At 48.6% G+C, this 24,243-nt stretch overlaps 1 protein-coding gene across 2 annotated transcripts in view; it reads right to left on the reverse strand.

The window, feature by feature from the left end:
- LOC135813146 (calcineurin-binding protein cabin-1-like) overlaps positions 1-24,243 on the reverse strand; it is a 60,593-nt gene that overhangs the window by 34,667 nt on the left and 1,683 nt on the right. Inside the window, exons 3-22 of one of the 2 annotated variants that reach the window (XM_065326365.1) lie at positions 23,107-23,223; positions 22,531-22,644; positions 20,682-20,783; positions 19,648-19,726; positions 19,054-19,107; positions 18,552-18,621; positions 18,074-18,122; positions 17,565-17,653; positions 12,324-12,390; positions 11,923-11,968; positions 10,918-11,144; positions 9,402-9,484; positions 8,800-8,862; positions 7,888-7,937; positions 5,797-5,851; positions 5,201-5,266; positions 4,602-4,682; positions 3,863-3,899; positions 3,445-3,539; positions 283-383 (exon numbers count right to left, since the gene is read on the reverse strand). In XM_065326365.1, the coding sequence (XP_065182437.1) occupies positions 283-383; positions 3,445-3,539; positions 3,863-3,899; positions 4,602-4,682; positions 5,201-5,266; positions 5,797-5,851; positions 7,888-7,937; positions 8,800-8,862; positions 9,402-9,484; positions 10,918-11,144; positions 11,923-11,968; positions 12,324-12,390; positions 17,565-17,653; positions 18,074-18,122; positions 18,552-18,621; positions 19,054-19,107; positions 19,648-19,726; positions 20,682-20,783; positions 22,531-22,644; positions 23,107-23,223 (1,645 nt within the window). Of the gene's footprint in view, positions 1-282; positions 384-3,444; positions 3,540-3,862; positions 3,900-4,601; positions 4,683-5,200; positions 5,267-5,796; positions 5,852-7,887; positions 7,938-8,799; positions 8,863-9,401; positions 9,485-10,917; positions 11,145-11,918; positions 11,969-12,323; positions 12,391-17,564; positions 17,654-18,073; positions 18,123-18,551; positions 18,622-19,053; positions 19,108-19,647; positions 19,727-20,681; positions 20,784-22,530; positions 22,645-23,106; positions 23,224-24,243 lie in introns of both variants that reach the window. The other variant, XM_065326370.1, reaches the window with a different exon arrangement.

Below are 24,243 nucleotides of genomic sequence, written 5' to 3' on the forward strand. Positions count from 1 at the left end.
AGGTTTCACAATAATTACAGAGACGTTTCATTGTTCACAGTGCTGAGGAACATCGTCAGTGAATAAAAAAAGATGTTCAGAACAACGGAACGTTTAGAGAATTATAGTAAAACCTATCACCTTTGTTTGCACTACTATTGATCTGAGAAAAATAATTCTATGCAGTGCCTGTGCTCTTGCTTTACCAACTGGGACAATTCTATTGAGATATTCAGGTCAGGGCAAGCCTAGAAAGTACAGCTGCTACGACATGTTTGATCCACACAGTATTCGCTCACTAACCTCTGGAAACAAACTCCACGCCCATGAACGACACGGGGGTCGTTGTGGATATCAGAAAGTGCAGATCGGCGCCAATGCTTCTGCCGATCAGACTCAACAAGCTGAACGCGCGCACACACGCACACACACACACACGCACGCACGCACGCACACACACACACACACAACAGTGAGCAGAAATCATTGACCTTGACACTCCCACAGAAGAAAAATAATCTGTGTCAATAAATAAACCTTTCCACAGGCAAACACAAAGAGTCACGGCAAAATCCAATACCATATCCCCATAGCCAGGCCATGCTGAGCAAGCTGAGAGTGCTGCGAGTGAAACCAAAGGACTCAATGCTAAGAGGTAGAGCATGAATACAAAAGTCAGCATAACAGTGGGCAAGAATCGTTGGTCACGAGTCCAGCTCTTGTGCACATAGTAATCACATGACCGGTGCCGGTAGCAATCACCTGACTGCTAGGTACGTGAGACTTGGTGTTGTGTGATGAGCTGTTCTTGTCCATTGTTGTACTGATACCTGTGCACAGTCGTCCCTCTGTAATCCAGCACTTTATATACCAGCACCCTCTATAAACCAGCACCCTCTATAAACCAGCACCCTCTATAAACAGCACAATGTTCAGTAACCAAAATGTCCTCTTCATGCACTTTGCAGCAGCAAATCAGATATTTTGCTAATCCAGCACCCTCCCTAATCCAGCACCTTCCCTAATCCAGCACCCTCCCTAATCCAGCACCTTCCCTAATCCAGCACCTTCCCTAATCCAGCACCTTCCCTAATCCAGCACCTTCCCTAATCCAGCACCCTCCCTAATCCAGCACCTTCCCTAATCCAGCACCTTCCCTAATCCAGCACCCTCCCTAATCCAGCACCCTCCCTAATCCAGCACCTTCCCTGATCCATCACCTTCCCTGATCCAGCACCTTCCCTAATCCAGCACCTTCCCTAATCCAGCACCCTCCCTAATCCAGCACCTTCCCTAATCCAGCACCTTCCCTAATCCAGCACCCTCCCTAATCCAGCACCTTCCCTAATCCAGCACCTTCCCTAATCCAGCACCCTCCCTAATCCAGCACCTTCCCTAATCCAGCACCCTCCCTAATCCAGCACCTTCCCTAATCCAGCACCTTCCCTAATCCAGCACCTTCCCTAATCCAGCACCTTCCCTAATCCAGCACCCTCCCTAATCCAGCACCTTTCCTAATCCAGCACCCTCCCTAATCCAGCACCCTCCCTAATCCAGCACCTTCCCTAATCCAGCACCTTCCCTAATCCAGCACCTTCCCTAATCCAGCACCCTCCCTAATCCAGCACCTTCCCTAATCCAGCACCTTCCCTAATCCAGCACCTTCCCTAATCCAGCACCTTCCCTAATCCAGCACCCTCCCTAATCCAGCACCTTCCCTAATCCAGCACCTTCCCTAATCCAGCACCTTCCCTAATCCAGCACCTTCCCTAATCCAGCACCTTCCCTAATCCAGCACCTTCCCTAATCCAGCACCTTCCCTAATCCAGCACCTTCCCTAATCCAGCACCTTCCCTAATCCAGCACCTTCCCTAATCCAGCACCTTCCCTAATCCAGCACCTTCCCTAATCCAGCACCTTCCCTAATCCAGCACCTTCCCTAATCCAGCACCTTCCCTAATCCAGCACCTTCCCTCATCCAGCACCTTCCCTAATCCAGCACCTTCCCTAATCCAGCACCTTCCCTAATCCAGCACCTTCCCTAATCCAGCACCTTCCCTAATCCAGCACCTTCCCTAATCCAGCACCTTCCCTAATCCAGCACCCTCCCTAATCCAGCACCCTCCCTAATCCAGCACCTTCCCTAATCCAGCACCTTCCCTAATCCAGCACCTTCCCTAATCCAGCACCTTCCCTAATCCAGCACCTTCCCTAATCCAGCACCTTCCCTAATCCAGCACCTTCCCTAATCCAGCACCTTCCCTAATCCAGCACCTTCCCTAATCCAGCACCTTCCCTAATCCAGCACCTTCCCTAATCCAGCACCTTCCCTAATCCAGCACCTTCCCTAATCCAGCACCTTCCCTAATCCAGCACCTTCCCTAATCCAGCACCTTCCCTAATCCAGCACCTTCCCTCATCCAGCACCTTCCCTAATCCAGCACCTTCCCTAATCCAGCACCTTCCCTAATCCAGCACCTTCCCTAATCCAGCACCTTCCCTAATCCAGCACCTTCCCTAATCCAGCACCTTCCCTAATCCAGCACCTTCCCTAATCCAGCACCTTCCCTAATCCAGCACCTTCCCTAAGGGTTGGTTCACATAAGCAAAATCGGCACCGCAAGACATCGCAAGACATCGGCGGTGAGCCAGCTCCCGATCCGTTGCGCATACGGTTCGAGTACCAAATCTACTACAAAGTAGTACAGAATATGCCCAATTGCTACGACAGGTTTGCCAATTGAAGCTTCAATTCTTTGTTTCTTCAGTAGTTCAAGGTTTTTCGGTGATGGCCGCTCGGTGCTACCTTTTACTGGAGATCATGAAACTACTTCTACACCTTTTATTGCAGTCTAGTAAGCGGCGGTGTCGAAATTATGCGTGCAAACGTTGATGAAGTCACAAGAACTTGCCAATGTATCCATCATATTTTTTTTATTCGTTTCAATTGTATTTGTCTCATAAGTTGCACAATTGTCAAGCAGATCATCCAAGAAGGACGGGTTGGTATGCTGACTTATTTGCCACCTTGAAGCGACTACAAGAATGACGAACGGACCTCCTCTCTAGCTTCAATTTAGTTTAGGACAAGTATCGGTTTGAAAATTGACAAAGTCTGGCTCCCGGCAGCCGGCGATCACCGGCGCGAACGGTTCACAAACCACTTTTGGTCAAAATTGTACGGGATCGGCGCCGGGGCAGATCGCAAGAGCTGGGCACTGTCCAACTTCGCCGGCGGTCCCTTGCGATATTTTACCGTATGATTTTGTTACGACTGCACTGGTTCACAGAATCGCAATGCGCCGGGAGAGGTTGCAAGAGGCCTACTCCCGAGGACTCCCGGCGCGTACCGGCGATATGTGAACCAACCCTAATCCAGCAGAATTTTCGTAGCACAAATGTTGCCGGACTATAAAGGGACCACTGTATGAGACTACAGAAGGTGTAGGTAGGTATTGTCCTCACCGTGGTTGTGATGGTGGTGCTGAAGATTTCTTGCTGGCCTCCAGTGCACTGGTCGTGAACTGGTCCAGTGCAAGCTCACATCCCACAAGTGCCACCTTAGAATGAATCAAAAAAGCATCATAACATACATCTTTGCACATATAGTCATGTACACATATGCACATGACCACAAGTGCACACACGTGCACACACGTGCACACACACACACACACGCACGCACACACACACACACACACACACACACACACACACGTACACCCACATGAACACATGACTGTACGCAAAAATCAAACGAACCATTTCCATTTTAGATGCCACTCTAAGTTCCACATTTCCACAATCACCAGGCTCACAGATGCAGGACAACATAACCAGCTTGCCAATACACAGTTCAATGAGCAAGCCAAGCAGGACTCACCCACGCCAGCTTGTTAACACGCTTACTGTCCTCCGATCTGCACAGCAAAACAAACAAACAAACAAACAAACACCGGTGACACAGGCCCACAACAACGAGTACAATAGAAAACTCACTGTGAGTTGTCAGAGCTTTAACTATCTATGGGTTGAAAAACATAAGAACACCAACCTATTAGTCTTGGAGCAAGCATACGCCACCAATATAATGTACTGGTTAGGCTGACAAACGAATTTCGATTGATGCACAATTTAAACGTGAAACTAACGTACTTTCCGGTGCATAAGCCGCCGTAATTCACCCCAAGAAGGTCAGAGCGGCTCATACTGTACTATGACGGCCAAATAAATGGTGCCATACAGGGGAGATATCACATACAGGGGAGATATCACATACAGGGGAGATATCACATACAGGGGAGATATCACAAATGAATGGTGCCATACAGGGGAGATATCACAAATGAATGGTGTCATACAGGGGAGATATCACAAATGAATGGCGCCATACAGGGGAGATATCACAAATGAATGGTGCCATACAGGGGAGATATCACAAACCAGTACAGTATTTCGTGACAAAAACATCTGGATGCGGTTTATACTCCAGTGCGGCGTAATACTCTGGAAAATATGGCAAGCAAACAGCTGTATGTTTGATCAGCACCAGGCATGCGTTGACAAGCGTTGACATGCGTTGACATGTATTGACATGCGTTGACATGCATTGATATGCTAACCTGGACTCCAGTGTAGGTGCCGACCAGCACGGGCGCACCAGAGAGTAGAGCTGCACAAACGCCTTGCGCAACGGCACCGGCCTGGCAACAGGTAATGCACAGAACATACAGAAAACCCATTGAACGTGCAATGATCATGGTACTTCGAAGTAGGTTTTATCCGGATAATTTTTTAACTATTTGCGTCTTTCCCCCAAACCGGTGAATATTTGAGGAATGGGTTTTTAATTCGCGTAGCTCAGTGACTGTTGAGAGTGCTGTGAGCATGTATGGATGTAATGGATGGCTACAGTGGGACCTTCGCATATTGAGAAATGCTAGGATTTAGCAATGTGCATGTTCACAGCAGGGGAGCTAGCACGAGCGAGCATCAAGGTCATAGGAAAGGGACTGCAATGAGAATGAACCACAGATGTGGAAGCACTCAACGTAAAGGGAAAGGCAGAGGGAGAAGGAGAGAGAGAGGGGGTAGAGAGAGAGAGGGGGGGGGGGGGGAGAGAGAGAGAGAGAGAGAGAGAGAGAGAGAGAGAGAGAGAGAGAGAGAGAGAGAGAGAGAGAGAGGGGGAGGGGGGGGGGGGGGGGGTTGAGAGATGACTTACCAGATAACACCGCGGCGATTGCATGCCATATTGATCAGGTATTTGGTGATCAGATCAAGTAATCCCCTGCGCACGATAGCAACAGTATGCACAAGAGCATAGCACAGAACACGCGTACGCACGCACACGCACGCACATGTGACAAAGATGTGAAACCACTCCAAGTCTGTGAACACGGGAAGCATTCTACAATGTGCTACTGGATCATAGACCCCAGGCTAGTGTGCCTGTTCGATGATAGCATTAGATGAAGAAGGGCGTACAGAGGAATTAAGCAAGGATATTCAGGGACCAGAAATATTTCCCGTGTTATCAGGAATTTGTGCTGCCGTAATTCCGCGCATATACATTGTAAGCACACGGGCCTATATCCCTCCTCCGTTTATAAGCTCACAGGCCCAAACAAATTAAAAACACAAATGGAAACTCGTCTATGTGTAAGATATGCATTTCCGCCTGATTTTCTCACGGGTTATCCCAAATTTCGTTGCATGGGTGTTCGTGTTTTAAAAGTGGGCTCTATAGTACAGAGCATGTGACTTGGGTGTGTGATCGTGTAGGTATGTGCCCTGTTGATACAGCTTTCAAGCACTCACTGATTGGTGACATTACGGCAGAGGAAGTCGGAAATCTCCTCTCCGCTTGCGTGATCTGCAGGTCCATACACAAGAACACGAAGCATGGAAAGTGATGTCATGACCATAACATCTATAGTCAACCTTGCACATAACGACCCTCGATTAGGTTGACTGTTCAGGGTTCTACCCTAAAGGGGGGGGGGGGGGGGGTAGAGGTGCAGCGCCCCCTACTCTGTTTGCTCGTCCCCTGTAAAAAAGTGCCCCCTACTCATTTTCCGATTTTCATGCTGTTAGTAAATGAGTACTGGTGCATGTGCACAGCATAGGTCATCACACACCTTGTATTCATTACATGTGTTGCATGCATGTTGTTTTACCGGAGGTTGTACCGCGCAAGGCTGTGCTGTCACATGCAGTTCATTTAATTTCATTTCATTGCATGTAACCATGACGGGTACGTCAGCGCAGGGCCGTTGATCTTTTGCCAGTTTTGGCGCGTCGTGTACGCCATTATTTCCAAGGCTACAGCAGAGGTATTTAGGGCAACTCGTGCATTGTTAGGGGAATACACTCGCCGCGGACGGCAAAGATCCCGTGCTCATCGAGCAGTTTTTGAGTGGCCTTCCAGCGGAGTTTAGCAGGACCCTTCGCTTGGAGCACGCAGCGAAATCGCACACTCTCCCGGAGCTGGTGACCAAGGCGCGGGTCATGCAGGCGAGTGGTGCAGTAGTGCACGCTGCAGCAGCGGCTGCTGCATGAGTGTCGTCGCCCACGTTGTGTTTCGCCTGTGGCCAAGTAGGCCATATGAAACTTAACTGCCCCCGCCAGCGCTCCCGTGATCGGACGGGCGACAACCACGGACAGGGTCGCGCTGGTGTGCCACCAATCAAGTGCTACAAGTGCAAGCAGCCTGGGCACATCAAGCGGAACTGCCCCACCAACAAGTCCACTAAGTCTGGTTCTGCTGCAGCATTGGCCTCAGCAGAGGACCGTACTGGCTTGTGCCTGGCCATGCCTTACAGTGCATGCAATGGTTTAGTGAGAGTGGCAGTGGACGTTTCGTCGGATGGTGGTGCAGAATGGAGCAGGCGTGCATCGGTAGTGAACAGGGGATGCACCACGTCTCTCGTGGAGCTGGCATTAGTGAGGAGGTTGGGTCTGCTGCACAGCGTGAGGGATAGCAACGAGTCACTTCTGACGATTCAGGGCCATACGCTGAACACCAGTGGCTGCGTCGATGTGATGATGCGACGTCTGGACGGTCATGTTTACTTACCGCACATATGCGCGAGGCTAGTGGTGGTGGAGGACTTGGCTGCGCTGAACACCGACATTCTGCTGGGCGCAGACATTGCAGCTAAGACCGGAGGGGTGAACATCGCGTACGAGACCCCAGGCGGACGGCTGTCGTCGGTAGTGTTCGGTACCCGGCTGGACGTGATTGGTGCAGGTGTGGCATCTTCTAGCAAGCTGTCGCGTCATATGTCTGTGAAGGAGAATGACGATACCGTGACGCTCGAAATGACCGATGTTTCTGTGACCTAGAGCGGCAGCGCCGGCTATTGGGAGGCGCAGTGGACCTGGAAAGATGGTACGCCGCCGTCATCTCCCTTCGGCTGTGGCATTGGCGAGTGCCCACGCAGCAAGCTGTCCAGCACGGAGGAGGAGTGCTTCCTCGCCGAAGTCGAGTCGTGGCTCGAAAAGGAATGGCTTGTGCCTTATGACACGGAGGCATTCGGAGAAGCTATGTGCGTTCTACCGTTTCTCGCTGTTTCTCAGCCCCACAAGGAGACTACGCCAGTGAGGCCGTGCCTGGATTATCGTCAGCTTAAACTTTTCCCATGCCCCCCCCCCCCCCCCCCCCTACTAGTTTGACCTGGCTAGAACCCTGCTGCATATCAAGTAATGCTGAGACTACCATTCAGAACACACTCAACCTCGCTCACATCTTGAGGCAAAGAAGAGAAGAACAGATATTGCAATGAAGTGGTCGTGCTTGATTACAAACACATAGCACAAAAGCGAAGCAGAAGAGAAGATCAGGAAAAATACGATACATCACACATACATAAAATAATATTAAATACACAACGCTGTTTCCAAACATACCTGCAAACGGATGATGCCTGTTGACATTGAGTGCCGATGCCGATGGCATTCTACACACACACACACACACATACACACGGACAACCATTATACTCTTCGTAGTCTTGATAGATCAAATTATCGTACTGTGTGTGTTCTAGGTGCCGCAAAGATGTCACGCATTCTACCACTCAAAAAGGCTCCTCGGAGGAAGACGGGTCAATAAGGCTAGGACAAGTGATTTCGACTACTAGTACTACAGGTATTGTGTATCGGTTGTGCCGCGGGGACCCAACTTTGGATAAGAAGTACCTCAGACAGAAAGTACAGTTTTTTCCAGTCCGCGAGTGCCTATGCACATTATCTGAGATCCACTGCAATACAACTACAGCACTGCTCCCCACTCGTACACACATTTCGGCTCCACATCAACATCAACAACAACAACAACAACAACAACAACAACAACAACAACAACAACAACAACAACAACAACAACAACAACAACAACAACAACAACAACAACAACAACAAACGTTGATTGTTCACCCTGATGACGGGCCCGGGCCGAAACTTTGGCGGAGTTTTTTTCGCAGCGGAGAAACCATTGAGTGTGTGTGTGTGTGTGTGTGTGTTGAGATTGAGTAACAAAATGGAAGGCAATATAATACATGTAGCTGGCAAATCCGAACACAAGTCTCTGCTGGGATGACAGCCACACCATAGCACAATGGTTAGAGCATCGCTGGCCTCAAGTGAAGGTCCCTGGTGCGAGTCCTGGTGGCGACAGTCAGCTTTTTCTTCAGACCTATCCCATTTCAACTCCCTCCACTTGTGCACACAACAAGATTGAGTAACAAACAAGAAGGCGATATAGCTGGCCGGCACATGCGCACACAATGCACACTGCCACGGTAGTACACGGGGTCTCACCTCTGTGACTGGCGGCCACCGGGTGATGGCGTCAACTGCACTGGAGTCCTCACAGGCTGACAACTAGAGTAGTTCGTGAACAGCAACAGAAGAAAAAAACATACTTCGAAGTATGGGCACAAGATTAACAGCACAAAACCTCCCATTACCGTCGTCGTCATCACACATGCATCTGGGCCATTCCAAGCACTCACCGTGTACAGGTAATACAATACTAAAGTGCTGCTCAATGAAACCCGATCATGTGAGTGATGTCTGTGCCCTGCACCAGCAGAACATCCCAGTGTTCGCAAGTCCAGGGTTGCACAGCAACCGGCGTGGCATTGGCTCGTTTAGTAATCGGATTTCATTGAGCAGCATTGCACATTGTCTGTACATGTGGACAGCGCCTGTAAGAGTTTTTAACCTCGTATAGTATATGTCTGTGCGTCTCTGTGCGTGTGCGTGTATGCGTGTGTATGCGTGTGTGTGTGTGTGTGTGTGTGTGTGTGTGTGTGTGTGTGTGTGTGTGTGTGTGTGTGCTATGTAACGCTAATGAATGTGTTTGTTCACAGAACTCGTTTTTTGTTTGACATATGGATGGTTGAATAATTATAACTCACCGTAACTCTACTGGCAAGAAGGCTCGCAGTTGCTCTGAACAGCGAGGGCTGTCGGAATTCTCTTTCTTGTTCGTAGCACGGTTCTGAAAGGACACACACGGACCAAGTCACACGCAACACCCAGTCACACCGATGGAAAGGCGGCGAGCAGCATGCGCGCAAGCTTCCAGGCTGTGCCCTTAAGCCATGTGCCCTCGTACATGTACCGTACTGTAAAAGCAGAAATTTTCGGTGGTGTAATATTTCTGGTATTCTCCAAAATCGGCAGTTCGGTGGAGGGAAATTTTCGGTAAAACCTGTTTTCCAGGTAAGTGTACCAGTACTACATGTATGGGTTGGTTCACATATCGCCGGTACGCGCCGGGAGTCACCGGCGGTGGGCTTCTTGCAACCTCTCCCGGCACATTGCGATTGTGTGAACCAGTGCAGTCGTAACAAAATCATACGGTAAAATATCGCAAGGGACCGCCGGCAAAGTTGGACAGTGCCCAACTCTTGCGATCTGCCCCGGCGCCGATCCCGTACAATTTTGACCAGAAGTGGTTTGTGAACCGTTCGCGCCGGTGATCGCCGGCTGCCGGGAGCCAGACTTCGTCAAAATATCAAACCAATACTTGTCCTAAATTTTCCTAAATTGAAGCTAGAGAGGAGGTCCGTTCGCCATTCTTGTAGTCGCTTCAAGCTGGCAAATAAGTCAGCATACCAGCCCGTCCTTCTCGGATGATCTGCTTGACCATTGTGCAACTTATGAGACAAATACAATTGAAACAAATAAAAAATATGATGGATACATTGGCAAGTTCTTGTGACTTCACCAACGTTTGCAAGCATAATTTCGACACAATCGCTTGCTAGACTGCAATAAAATGTGTAGAAGTATTTTCATGATCTCCAGTAAAAGGTAGCACCGAGTGGCCATCACCGAAAGACCTTGAACTACTGAAGAAACAAAGAATTCAAGCTTCAATTGGCAAACCTGTCGTAGCATCTGGGCACATTCTGTACTACTTTGTAGTAGATTTGGTACTCGAACCGTATGCGCAACGGATCGGGAGCTGGCTCACCGCCGATGTCTTGCGGCGCCGATTTTGCTTATGTGAACCAACCCTATACAGTACAGGTAGTACAGAAATTTTCGGTGCGTTTTATTTATTTAGGTAAAAATTGTCGGCACCGAAGTTACCGAAAATAAAACACCACCGAAAATTTCTGCTTTTACAGTAAGTGATGAACTCGAGCAATGTTGAGACTACAACAGCAGCAGCAACAGCAGCAGCAACAACAGCAGCAGCAACAGCAGCAGCAGCAACAGCAGCAGCAGCAGCAGCAGCAGCAACAACAGCAGCAACAGCAACAGCAACAGCAGCAGCAAAATCTGCTCCAGAGCGCTTTCTGTTTTGACTGTTCTTCAAACCAAACATTGGGAAAGCCAACATCAACCCAATAAATAGGCTACACAGAAAACACCCTGCGGACAGCATCGTCATGCGGTGCAAGCCAGCAGCAATGCACTCACTCGAGTGGAGCGTCGCTTAGGCGTGCCGGGCGAGTTCGACTGTGCACTGTTGGTCTGCTGTGGGGACGTGTTGATGCTGCTGACGGACGCTTGCGGGTGCTTACGCTTCAGACTGTGGCGGCCGAGCTGTTCCATGTCGGCACAGTCGGACGCGGTGCCGGCAGTCTGCCGCTCGCTAAACACGCCGCTTGTTGGAGCGGCGACGGCTTTGCGGAAGTCATTGCTACCTAAACACACAGGAGCACAGGAACGCAGGGAGAAAGGCGAGCACTTGAAGCTGGTTTCCAGGGTGGGTTACATACTCTGCAGACTGATTTCAACCACCATCATGCACGGTGAAGATTAATGCATCGTCTTCAAAGCATGTTCCAAGAACCCCTATGCAAGGAACAGACATTTCACATTCACAAACGACCCATCAGAAGGACTAAGCCAAGGCGACGCCCGGCTACAAGCGTAGGGCTATTCAGCCACAGGTACAGGACTGAGGATGTGAACACCGATACCACAACTACCCACCCCGCCCGGATTAGGGAGTTAAACTGTACCGTATTTCCCTGCGTGTAAGTCGCACCTTTTTACGCTTAACTTCAAGGGCAGAGAAGGGGATGTGACTTACAAGAGAGTGTAACATCCTACCCATGTGACGATATTGAAACAATATTGCTCAATCCTGAAAAGGTGGGTGCGACTAATAATTGAGTGCAACTTCTAATCGGAGAAATGCAGTACAGTCAACTTCGCTTATAACGACACTCGGCGGGGCATCAAAAAGGTGTCCTTATTCGCGAAGTGTCGCTATACCCGAAGTCTCATTATATGTATTACAGTGGGATGGGACTTTGCTCCGAGCATGGAAATTCTGTCGTTATTGGCAAATTGTCGTTATATCCACAGTCGTTATTAGCGAAGTTGACTGTACTCAAAGGTACACGCACTTTGGTAGCCACCAGTACAGGAACACACGTTAAGCTTGAAAGAAGAAAACAGGCACGGAGGACTCACTGACACTGGCGATCGCATCACTGAGGCTGACGGACACAGCAAGCAGCTGCGGGGGTCAGATGTTGACACACACACACACACACACACACACACACACACACACACACACACACACACACACACACACAAACAGTCAAACACACACACACACGTACACACACACACGTACACACACGTACACACACACACACACACACACACACCAAGGAGCAGAGCCCACAATAACCTTCACAGCACATTCTCTAGTAAATGAATATGATACTCGGGACATTGCAATACATGATCAAACAAAGATTCTGACCAGGAGCCATCAGTCACTACAAGGTAGATGAAATGCAGCAAGACAATATTGAGCAAGATAAAGCTACAACATAAGATACATGAAAAAAACACACGCTTACACTTGGTGAATCCTGATGTGTCAGCTTCTCCCACAGTGACAGCAGGTCGCAGCCAAGGGATGACCAGCTGCCACGACAGCAGACAGTCCGTGGCACACGCACGCGCACACACACACACACACACACACACACACACACACACACACACACACACACACACACACACACACACACACACACACACACACACACACACACACACACACACACACACACACACAGGTAACTAAGTCAGAACACTGCCCATATAAAAGCAATTGCACAGGCACATATTGTTGCCATGCAAGACACACCTTTGGGCACACATCGTAACATTCAAGGACAGGGATAGGACTTTAACCCTTTGAGGTGCCACTGAACGCGTGAAAATGCGCAAGCTTGGTTTACAAAGAAAATTCTCACGAGGCAGCATGGGACCATCGGTGTAATAAGCAAAATCATACTGAAGTACAACAAAATACTAGTAGTAATTCCCCTGCAAACGAGCGGTATTAGGTCATAGACAGTCAGTTTGGAAAACTGGTATGACAAATGTTTTTATAAGAAGAAAAGGACCAAAGAGCTACAAGTTAAGCTACAATATCCACCAACACCACCAGCTACTTTACACTCAGCTCATGCGATAACATTGCAAGACACTGACCAACGGTACTGACGTTCTACACCTAACTGGCAATCAGCTCTAGCACATCTCGCAACTTGTAGCTCTTTGGTCCTTTTCTTCTTATAAATTGATCCTTGGCTCTCCACCGGAGTCTAAAAAAAATTTTTTTTTCGTTTTTTTTTCAAGGTTTGCCTCACACTGCATGGCATATGACGCATGTCATAACAGTCTACACAGGCTAGGCATTACGTACCGTATTTTCCGGAGTATAGTGCGCACTTTAGATGTGCTATTTTAGGCCCTAAATCGCAGGTGCACACTATGCTCCGAATACGAAATGCATGTACTTCAATGAAGATTGAAGTGCGCACCCCCAATGAAGATTGGGGGTGCGCGTTATACAAAGGTGCGCACTATACTCCGAAAAATACGGTATACGTACACAACATCACCACCATCCAGTGGAATCAAGGCACATTGATACCACCTACTTTAGTTAAGTAGACACAATACAGTCAGACCTCGCATAGCCGCACACATCCGTTTTCCACCAAAATATCCGGATAGGCGAGGGAACCGGATAATCGATCGAACACACATGCTGTATATATGCATGGCATGTGCTGTAAATCGGTAACCAACGATTTTCTTACGGATGGCGAGGGATCCGGATAAAGAGGACCGGATAAGCGAGGTCTGACTGTACACACTATCAACATCCAGTCAAATCAAGGCACCTCGATACGGACCTAGACACAGCATGTACACGCTAGGGAGTAGTAAAATAGTGTTATTTTACTACTCCCTGGTACGCACTATCATCACCATCCAGTCCATCAAGGCACATTGATACCAACTACTTCTTCCATATACAAAAACTTCGCGATTTTTTTTCAAAGGTGTTTTTGAGCAAGACCCTGCTCAACTAACCGCGCCAAAGGCTGTCATCGACAACCCACACTTACTTGCTCGAAACTGACACAGTGACGAAGTGGAGCTCGCGGCTGGAACACAGAGTCACGCGGCACTTGCTGCCCTGAAGCTGGCCAGGCTCGTAGGTCTACTTACGGTGCGCGGCCTGCAGTGTGAGAACATAAAGCTGTTTCGCTCGCACGGCAAGATCATAAAAGAAGAAACATTTCAGTCGTAGTGCAACCAGCGCAGACTCCGGATCGGAATGTCGACGACCTGGCTTTCTTCGCCTTTCTCCAGTCAGATCTAGTTTTTTTTGAATTTTCGAAGTCGGATGCGGTTTTTCGAGCTCCGGCCCAAATTGGTTGTGTTAGTCACACCATGGTCATTGGGCTCCTATAGTTCCACAATACGGATGCTGAAACACAGTCAGCCTCAGTATGGAAGGGTCTCTCCTCCCAGCAACTCAGAAAGTCATCTGCTCATTTCGTCTGCCCAACTGGCGCCAAACCATTGGACATCGCAGAAGTACTTGGTGATGGAGGTCACCCGGACCTGGCGTCAGTTCAGATAAGTTCCGCCCACCACTGTATTGTCACTTTTCTATCATTGGGCAGTGCGGAAAAATTGGTGAAAGAGGGTTTGATCATTGGGCAGTGCGGAAAAATTGGTGAAAGAGGGTTTGGGCTTTGGTGGAAATTTGATCCCCGTCTCCCATGTCCTGCAACCCCTGATCCAATTACACGTGACAGACCTGCCAATTTGGATCTCGGACAACGTCCTTGTTGAAGCCCTGCGGCCGTATGGCACCACCGCCAGTACGGCACGACATTGTCATGTCACCACGCGGTCTGGCCTGAAGGTCAACTCTGGAGTACGTTTTGAGAGCTTCATGCTCAAGACCAGCACAACACACATCCCGTCATACATAAAAGCAGCTGGAGGACATCTTTTCTCTGTACGCTATACAGGACAGCTGAAGACATGTAGAATTTGCTGTTCTACGGACCATCTTGCTGCCAACTGCCATGCCAAGCGTACGGGGCCAAAATCCACCACCTATGCCAGCTTGTTGCAAGGTGGGAGCACGCATGCTGACCCCACTACGGGCTCCCAGCAGCCCTCAGTCGCCCTTGGACCTGACCTCGAGGAACAGAAGAAGCCAGCCCCAGAACAACAACAGAACCAGGCACAGCAGCCACCACGTGGGAAGAAGGCATCTCAGGCATCTAATATACCAGTCCCCGCAAAAGCAGCTCCACTGAAGGCTCAACCACCAGCTACCACCCCAGGGACTCCTGCTTTCCCGGCTCCTCCACATGGCAAAGCAGCTCACACGTCCCCGGACGACGAGGGCTTCACCTTGGCTAGTGGAAAGCATACATATACGCCCAAGATTCTGCATCCCCGTCAGCGCAACCCTTCACCAGATCCACAGATCACCTGGGCTAACGAAGCATCAGCCCGTGAGAGGGAGAGGTTTTTCAAACACGTTGCAGCTGCCCGCAGAGGAAGCCACTAGTGCAATCAAGGCAATTACGGTCTTAAGTCTGCTGTCACTCCGTCAGTGTTAACTATTAGTAAAATGAGGAGGTTACCTTTCTTTCTTTTTAATATTTACTGCACTTGCTCTTAATCCCCATGCTGATGTCTTGGTCAACATCCGAACCGTACATTGAAAAATGGTATCTATTTTCTTGCAAGAACGATGAATTGACTGTTCGATTGCTCAGTGATCTGGGCACAGCGTATGAATTAAGACCAGTGTTGCTACACCCGAATCGGGTTGATTTGACTCCGATGGAGATTGCCGAGTATCTATATAGGATCTCATCAATGGTTTTGGTCAGCGGCGAGAAACGCCAACGTCTCCCAAAGATCGTCGTGAACGGTGTGGAGGACTATGGGACAGCATCAAGCCGAGATACTGGCAGACTGCTGCGATGCTGGGACGATGGACGTACTCATTCTTCCAAGTTGCTTCACGTTATGATCTTGCGTTTGAAAGCCCTATTTGGATATTGTGGCCAGCTGTGTTTGATGGTACGGTACGGTACGGGACAGATACGGGAGCCAGCAAATATTGTGGCCAGCTGTTTGTGGCCAGCTGTGTTTGATGGGACGGTACGGTACGCGACAGATACGGGATAGCGCCAGGCGTGACACAAACAAACAAACAAACAAATAAATACCAAATTAAAGCTGTGTGGACCCTGGCTAGCGCCAGACGTTACTGAAGTAACGTCTTCTGCATAGCTACGGGAATTAAATTGCATACATGGTGTATATTCGCCCTGTTCGAGATGTGGCTGAACAGCACCATATCGGATCACGAGATCAATGCGTATTCGAGCTCCCTGCCACAAAAGTACCTTGATCGTCTTCAAGTCCTCCAGAAAAATGGGGTTCGGGCAGTATTCGGCCAACCCCCGTGGTGCTCCGCTCGCGCTCTGCTAGAGCATGTGGAAGTGTTCCGTGTGGCAGAAGTATTCACCCAGAAGCTCGTATACCTGGTGTGGCGCTGTCGGTATGCCCTGGCAAGTCCAGAACTGCAAGCCCCGCTCACTCCCGCTGCACCTGGCCATACTCGGCTCCAATCGGCCATGGGCCTGTGTGTGCCAGTTTCCCGCTCTGCAGCAGGTCAGGGGCGCTTTGCTTGCAGGGGTGCAGTGCTATGGAATTCACTTCCTGGTAACCTCCGTGTCATTCATCACGCCCAGCAGTTCCGCACGCAGATCATTCCCTACACCATGTAACTGAGGAAAAGCAAAATTTCTGTTGATCCCCTCTACACACGATCTCTCTACGCTGAAACATTTCAAACTCTCATTCTCATTCTCCTCCTCGTTAGACATTAATATGTTATCCTTATTCTCCCTATGGCCGTAGCCATCATCACATTCGCTTTCATGTTATTGGGTTCTTGCCCGTTTCAAGTTGCGAATTCAAATAAATACAAACAAACAAACAAGACGTCTCCTTTGTCGCGAAGGGGAATCGCAGGGACCTCCTCGAACCCGTTGTAGAATGCTGGGAGGAGTTTCCTGCCGAGACTCGTTTCAGGGCATAGTGGAGGTCGCGGGCTGCAACGACTGAATAGTCGACACCGATTCGTACGCAGCTCTGGAGATGAAGAGGACGTAGCCAGCGTGCCGCGTCGGATCATCACTGCACACAAGAAGCTGAACGAAATGCGAGCGGAAGCAGCGACTGTTGGCGATGTGGAGTCAGTCGTCAGGTGACAATGACACGAGCGACGAAGACTGAATAAACTCAATCTCATTCGTCTGAGGTGCTTTTTTTTCTTTGTACTTGAGTACATAGCTTGCAAACAGGTTAGACAATGCCACAAGTGTTATAGGGCTTGAAAGTGATGACGTCAAAAACGGCTGTGAGTAAGACCGCTTGAAATGTGCTTGGATCCATACAAAAACTGGATCCAAATGGATCCAGTTTTTGAATTTTTGAAATTGTTGCGATGCTGTGACGTAGCACTTTCAAGCCCTAATCCAAGTCAAACGGAACAATTCCAGAGCTGTGTGCAGCCTTCCAAAAAAAGTCACGAAGCTTTTGTATACGGAGGAAGTAGACACAGCACATGTGTACATACTATCACCATCATCCAGCCAAATCAAGGCACATTGATACAGGCATCAAAAAGAGGGCCATCCTGTGGCCACAGCCTCCTGAATCATAATCCGGGCGGCAATTCTGCACCATCTTACCTCAGCGAGGACAGTTTGAGCTCCGGCTTACATGCACTGTTGTCCGGCTTGCTGACAGTTGGCCGCAGCTTGACGGCTTCAGTGACATACTGCGTGCAGCAGAGGACGGGAAACGCAGCGCAGTGTGCAACTCAAACCAGTCTCATCACCCCCCCCAAAAAAGTACATACCAGTATACATATTGCTGAGCTGCAGTACTATGATGAACGGACCACACATGGACATGTGATATGCAAACACAGGGGTTGTGTTTCGCTTTCATCCCATCCACCCATCCAGGAATCTCCCCTGCAAAATACCCATTTACTTTTGGAGAATCCTTCAAATAAAATATGAATGAATGAACGATTGATTTACTGGTGGATGCAGCACGGGTACTTGATGTAAATATCAGCAGCAGACAAACACCAATTACAGCATGCTACATGCACCGGCATCGCAAACAAGCGTCCACTCCACGCCCCGCTCACACCACAAGCAGAACAGCACACACGTGCGCGCACACATACCTGGTCAACAGTGTCAGCTGGTAATCTCTGCCGCAGCCACGTGAACGCCCTGAAATCCGGAAAACAGGACAGCAACCACAGGGTTTTTTAACTTTTTTCACTACGATGTCAACTGGACTCAACCCTGATCATTTATTGGTGCCTTTTTGAATTGCAAATGCATTTGCTAAAAGCCGTCTACTTCGTAACTTCAAGCAATAGAACTTGTACAGCCACAAGAAGGAATAATTTCGCTGTAAGCGTTTCATACTTGCCGACATCCTTTATTATATACTTGCGTTGATTCTGATTCTTTAATTTCGCTGATGATTAGGTCTTGTCCATGTATACCGTGACGCTGGGTAGCCAAAATGGCAACAACAGCAGCAATGACAGCAGCAGCAACAACAACAGCAGCAGCAGCAGCAGCAACAACAGCAGCAGCAATAACAGCAGCAGCAGCAGCAACAGCAAAAGCAAGAACAGCCACTCTACGTACCGCATTGGCTCCTCTTTCAACTTGGAGAGCCAGCTCTCATTCTGGCTCATGTACTGCAGAAGCGCACGCCCTACACACACACACACACACACACACACACACACACACACGCGCGCACGGACGGACGCATGCATGGACGCATATGCACACGCACGCACGCAAGACAGGAGACGGCAGGCACAGCAGAAGATCATTTTCTCCGGAATGAAAATTGTGACCTACTAAGTGATGAAACAAATTCATATTCTACGAACGAATATTCTATCGAAACTAGACCCAACGGAACGACCGAATATTCTTGATTCTATTACTTGTCAAGAAGACTTATGTGAGTTTCTGGATCATGCTGTGAACGCCGTAAGCAGGATCCATCCCAAGACAGGATTACAAAAACATCTACTAGTAGTAGTCCCCAGGGCCAGGGTTTCTGTTATTGGGAGGCTACACTGTATCTAAAGGCCAGCAGGTAATGCTAATAGCCGTGAAAAGAAAGCCCGCTGACCTCGTTCATACGTCCCATCCAGCTCCAATGCATCCAGCACGGCATCCAAGCAGCCTGAGGCGACGAAACAAGTCAGAACACAAATAGCAGAACTTCTACTCGTGAAGTAGAAACTACCACAAGGATAGGCTGGTAGCAATACCAGGACAAACAAAGATATAGGACAGACTATGATGCAGCAACTGAAACAATACGCCTTCAAGAACATTGCAACATATCACATCAAGAACTTGCAACAGAAACAGCCCCGGACTAAGACTAGCAAGAGGCAAGAAACACGCCAGGTGCAGCTCACAGCTACATGTACCGTTACATGCATTGGAAAACCAAGCACAAAAACAGCATGACAGGAGCTCTGGTATATGGGCCATCAGGAGTGCACACACTAACTAACAAACAAATGAACACACACACACACACACACACACACACACATACACATACACACGCACGCACACACGCACGCACGCACGCACGCACACACACACGCACACACACACACACACACACACACACACACACACACACACACACACACACACACACACTTGCATGTACGAGTGCGCGCGCGCTCGTACATTATTTTACACTTACTGTGGTAGTCCCCAATGGCAAAGAGAACGGAGCACAGGGAGTCAACACACGGCCAGTAGTCCGCATGCAAGGAAAGAGCCTGGACAACACATACACACACACACACACACACACACACACACACATACACACACACACACACACACACACATGTATACCAACGCGCATACACGGATACCAATACACTCGGGGAGAGTTGTGGAAGCTCATAACAGTGCTCGATACAAATAGGTGCAGAGCAATATACACAAACTTGAAAGAAGGAAACAAAGTGTTTCTGCTGTGACTCTAACGATTTTACCGATGTTGCGGTCTGATGATCGGTGAAACCGTGACACTCAGAGTCACAGCAGAAATGCTTTGTTTCCTTCTTTTTACGTCTGGATACCAGTGCATGTACATCATACGAACAACAGAGCACAGCCAGTTGTCATTCCCGTTCATATCCTTCCTGTGTGGAGATGTGTCCTGATTACGGAAGGCATCACAAGACTCGAACTGGGACTGACATTTAGATAGGACGGTACAAATGCGTCCTGAATCTTTTGAAGGTGTCCTTTGTTGAGAGGTGTCCTTTGTTGAGAGGTGTCCTTTACAGAGAGGTGTCCGCTATGGAAGGTTCTACTGTACATGTAGTTGGAGCATAACATCCACACCTGCCTTTTCCATCATCGTATTCCCACTGGATGATGCTTTGCACTTCAAGCCACTGTATGGCTTCATAAGGTTTTTCGGGACTTTCATCGGGACAAACCTATGCGAATGCCAATATTTTTTACACTCTCATGGGCATTTTTTCCCAAAATGGAACTGTGGTGAGGATGGGAAATGAAACAAAATCCCAAGAGAGAACATACTGATTATGCGAGTTTGTGGGAGAAGAGCTCAAGATTCACCTTGACTTCAACATTTTCACCAGACGTATTAGTCTGTGTTAAAGCTTTTCCCTTTTAATATTGTAAAATAAATAGATAGCACTTCAGAGATGATGAGTACAACAAGGCTTTTCAAAAGCACAGGAGAATATCACTGACCACTTCAAAGGCATGCCGTGCCAGTGCGAGTCGCTGCTGCGCGAGGGCGCTGCGACCCATGTGATACCAGAGGACAACATCGGAACCATCCACAGCGGCAGCCTGACAGCACAAGTATGAAAAACAAAACGACAAAAAAACAAGTCGCAGGTAAAAAAAACATGGCATGCAGAAACAGACACACAGAGAAAAAAGGCAGCAGTGTCAATATAGAATCCGGCAGGTGCCAAACAGTGGCAACAACTAGTTCAGCATGCAAGCCCCTGTACCTAGCGTTCGAGAACCTAGCTTTGACGAAGCATCCACACTCAGTAGGCGAAATCATTGCACATAACCTTGTACTTGTCCATCAATGATTCGATTATGTTAGCCTCAGTAAGACTAGGTATGTGCAACATGAACACTGCATGGCGTCTTCAGTTTACATCCAGGCATACAGGAATGATTCAACACAAGGACAATTGAGGAACTGAGCGTTGCTCCATATCATTGCATTGGTATGATCGCTACCTCTATTTGTACTAGAGGATACGCAATACACATACCGTGCGCGCGCGAATACAAGCCCCCCTTCGAATAGAGCCCGTCCCTCAGAGCTGCATTCGAAGTAATACAGCCCAGTCTCGAATAAAAGCCCGGGGCTCTAATCGAGCGCCCACAGTCCGTACGTTGTAGTGCAGTACATGAACCATTTACGGTATGCACGATCAACACAGTGTGCTTTGCGGATCACTAGATCCATATCGGAGGTACGGGATCGCTCTGGCCCTCTGGGGTCAACGTAGAGACATGCAAAAATGGGAACAAACTGCGCCAGAAACGGATGTGTGCAATCAAAGGGGAGCACACCGCGAGCTGCAGCACAGCCAGAAACGAGGTGTGAAAAATTGATGTTTGTATTGAAAAAATAAAGCCCCCTCTCGAATAGAGCCCCCTCTCAAATACAGCCCCCACTCTGGGTGTCTTCTGGAAAAATAGAGCCCCGGGGCTTCTATTAGCGCCTATACGGTATTACGTATGCCACTCACAGTTCTTCTATTTACGGGGTTTCTGTATGCACTTAACCCTTTCATGATCATGGGCATTTTGCCACTCAGCTAACTCCTATATAAGGTGGCGTTGACATCATTGCATATCCTCTATAGAGGAAAGTGCTTAAAAAAAGAGGACAGAGAAAGCGTTTTAACCCTTTATTGGCCGATTAAAATATAAACAAGCCCACGCAATCGCCAAACCTGTACTTAAATTGGACGTAACTTTAGTTTGCACTGGACGAATTCCACGATCTTGGGCATCCTGGGAAGGCCTTGGTGAGAGGAGCGCAATGAGCATACACTCGACTCCACGGGATGCACTGGCCCAGCGCTGCAAGCCAGGGAAGGCCCACCAGCGCTGGGCTCACGCTCGAGATCTATCTATATCCACCATTTCACTCCTGTTGCTCGTATCAAACTCAAACTTTTTCGTAGAGACTCCCGGGAACCTGCTTTTGAAGTTGAATCGGTGTAGCCTTGTCAACAGGTGACGTAAGCAGGGAAAATCCCGGTCGTTGACCCACGCGTCGCGCTCTGAGCGCGGGACTAACATTACGAGTGCTATAACTCAAGAACCGCTCTTTGTATCGCTTCGAAAATTGCTCGAGGCGACAGCTGAGAGTTTTCTCTTCGACCTACATATTTCGATCTCTCCGAAAGACTGAGATTTGACCAAGTTACGATAATTTCCAAATGCCTACCCCATCGAACATCGGTGTTCGATCAATGTATGGGCCGGCCAATAAAGGGTTAACTCTGAGTTTCACACACTAAGCGATCATCAGAAAACAGTAATCTTAGAGGAAAGTACTTACATCAACAAAATATGCCAGAGCCTCTTCCTGGCATCCACTGGCTATGGATATGGCGGCCAGGTTCTTCAGCGATAGGTACTTCAAACGAACACCAGTAGTGTTGTCACCATCATTCTGTAAGACACAAGAAAAGCAGGACGAGTTGTCGTCAAGCCTATTGTCACACCCTACTGCTCCCCTCACATGAAGTACAATGTGATAATATGTGTGAGTCAAAGACAGGCTGGTGCACGTAGAAGATGTGGCACTACTGGTAATGTATGTGTATTTGCACAGTGACTGCATTCATCAAAACACAAGCATGCTCTCTCTCTCTCTCTCGCTCTCTCTCTCTCTCTCTCTCTCTCTCTCTCTCTCTCTCTCTCTCTCTCTCTCTCTCTCTCTCTCTCTCCCCCCCCCCCACACACACACACACACCTTGTCACTCATGCATGCACACGTGATTATGCACACCACCGGTCCGCATACAAGGCCGAAGAAAGATGCCAAACACCAAATGACTTGAACATGCATGCACTATACATACATGTTCAACAACAATGCGCTTGCACGCTAAGTTAGGACCACGGCACTTACCTCCTCGTTCACCAGCGGCAACTCCAAGAGCTCACCATAGGAGATTTTAGCCTGCTCCAACTTGCCAGACTGCTGCAGAGCCAATGCGCTATTGTACTTCTGCAGGGCTGCCGACTCCTGTAGTACGAGAGGCAAGGCGACAGCACCAGTCCTTTCAGTCCACAACTACTTTGAAGTACAGTTAGACAACGATACCTAGATACAACTACAGTCCAGTTCAAAACTATAGACGCGCAGTGTTTTTGAAATATTTCAAATTTGGCTGGAACTTTTTGAGAATAGTTTTCGGAATATTGCTCAGGTCCGCTCCACAATTACTCTCATATAGTTTCTAAACGATTGGGTAACAGACGCCCAATTTGGAAAAAATTATGCAACAAAGGGATCACAGATTTTATGTGGTATAGATGCTGGCATAACGGTTTTTGCCTAGGTACGCGTCTATAGTTTTGAAATGGACTGTACAGTACTGTTGAGCGCCGAAGAACGACCAGGCTAGAATTTCATCAAGCACAGCATGCCAGTGGTATACTACACGGTGACTCAACTGCGCATAGACCGTAATAAATGAAAATAAGAACGGTCTAGGCCAGGAGGCTGACCCTCCAGTTCTTCGGCGGCCGACAGCACTGTACAGTGAAACCTGTCCAAGCCGACCGCTCCGGGGACATTACGAATGTTGTACCCGTGCACAGGTGGCCTCCTTCACCAGTGCCATCTGACTGGAAACAACATCCCTTGGTCCAAATACCCCCCCCCCCCCCTTCCCAATCTGTACTCTCTTGTACCATCATCCTTCAATGCGACGGACCCCAAGATAGGCGGTCAGCCTTTGGGTCATCCTAATAAAGTTATTATTATTCATAATTGAAGTGGTCTTGTTGGACAGGTGGTCGCCTAATCAGAGTGGTCCCCTTGACAGGTTTCACTGTGCTATGCTCACACCGACTCGCACCAACTATACAGCAACAAGCTGATAGCACAACAAGCTGATAGCACAACAAGCTGATAGCACAACAAGCTGATAGCACAACAAACTGCTTCCTCATGACTTCAATACTGACTCAAACTGCTGCTCATATGGCGCTCTTCCGGACAGGTAAGTCTCAATGTTAAATATGAAGTAGAAAGATGCAT

The sequence above is a fragment of the Sycon ciliatum genome, chromosome 1 (assembly GCF_964019385.1).
Source record: "Sycon ciliatum chromosome 1, ocSycCili1.1, whole genome shotgun sequence".
NCBI lineage: Eukaryota > Metazoa > Porifera > Calcarea > Leucosolenida > Sycettidae > Sycon > Sycon ciliatum.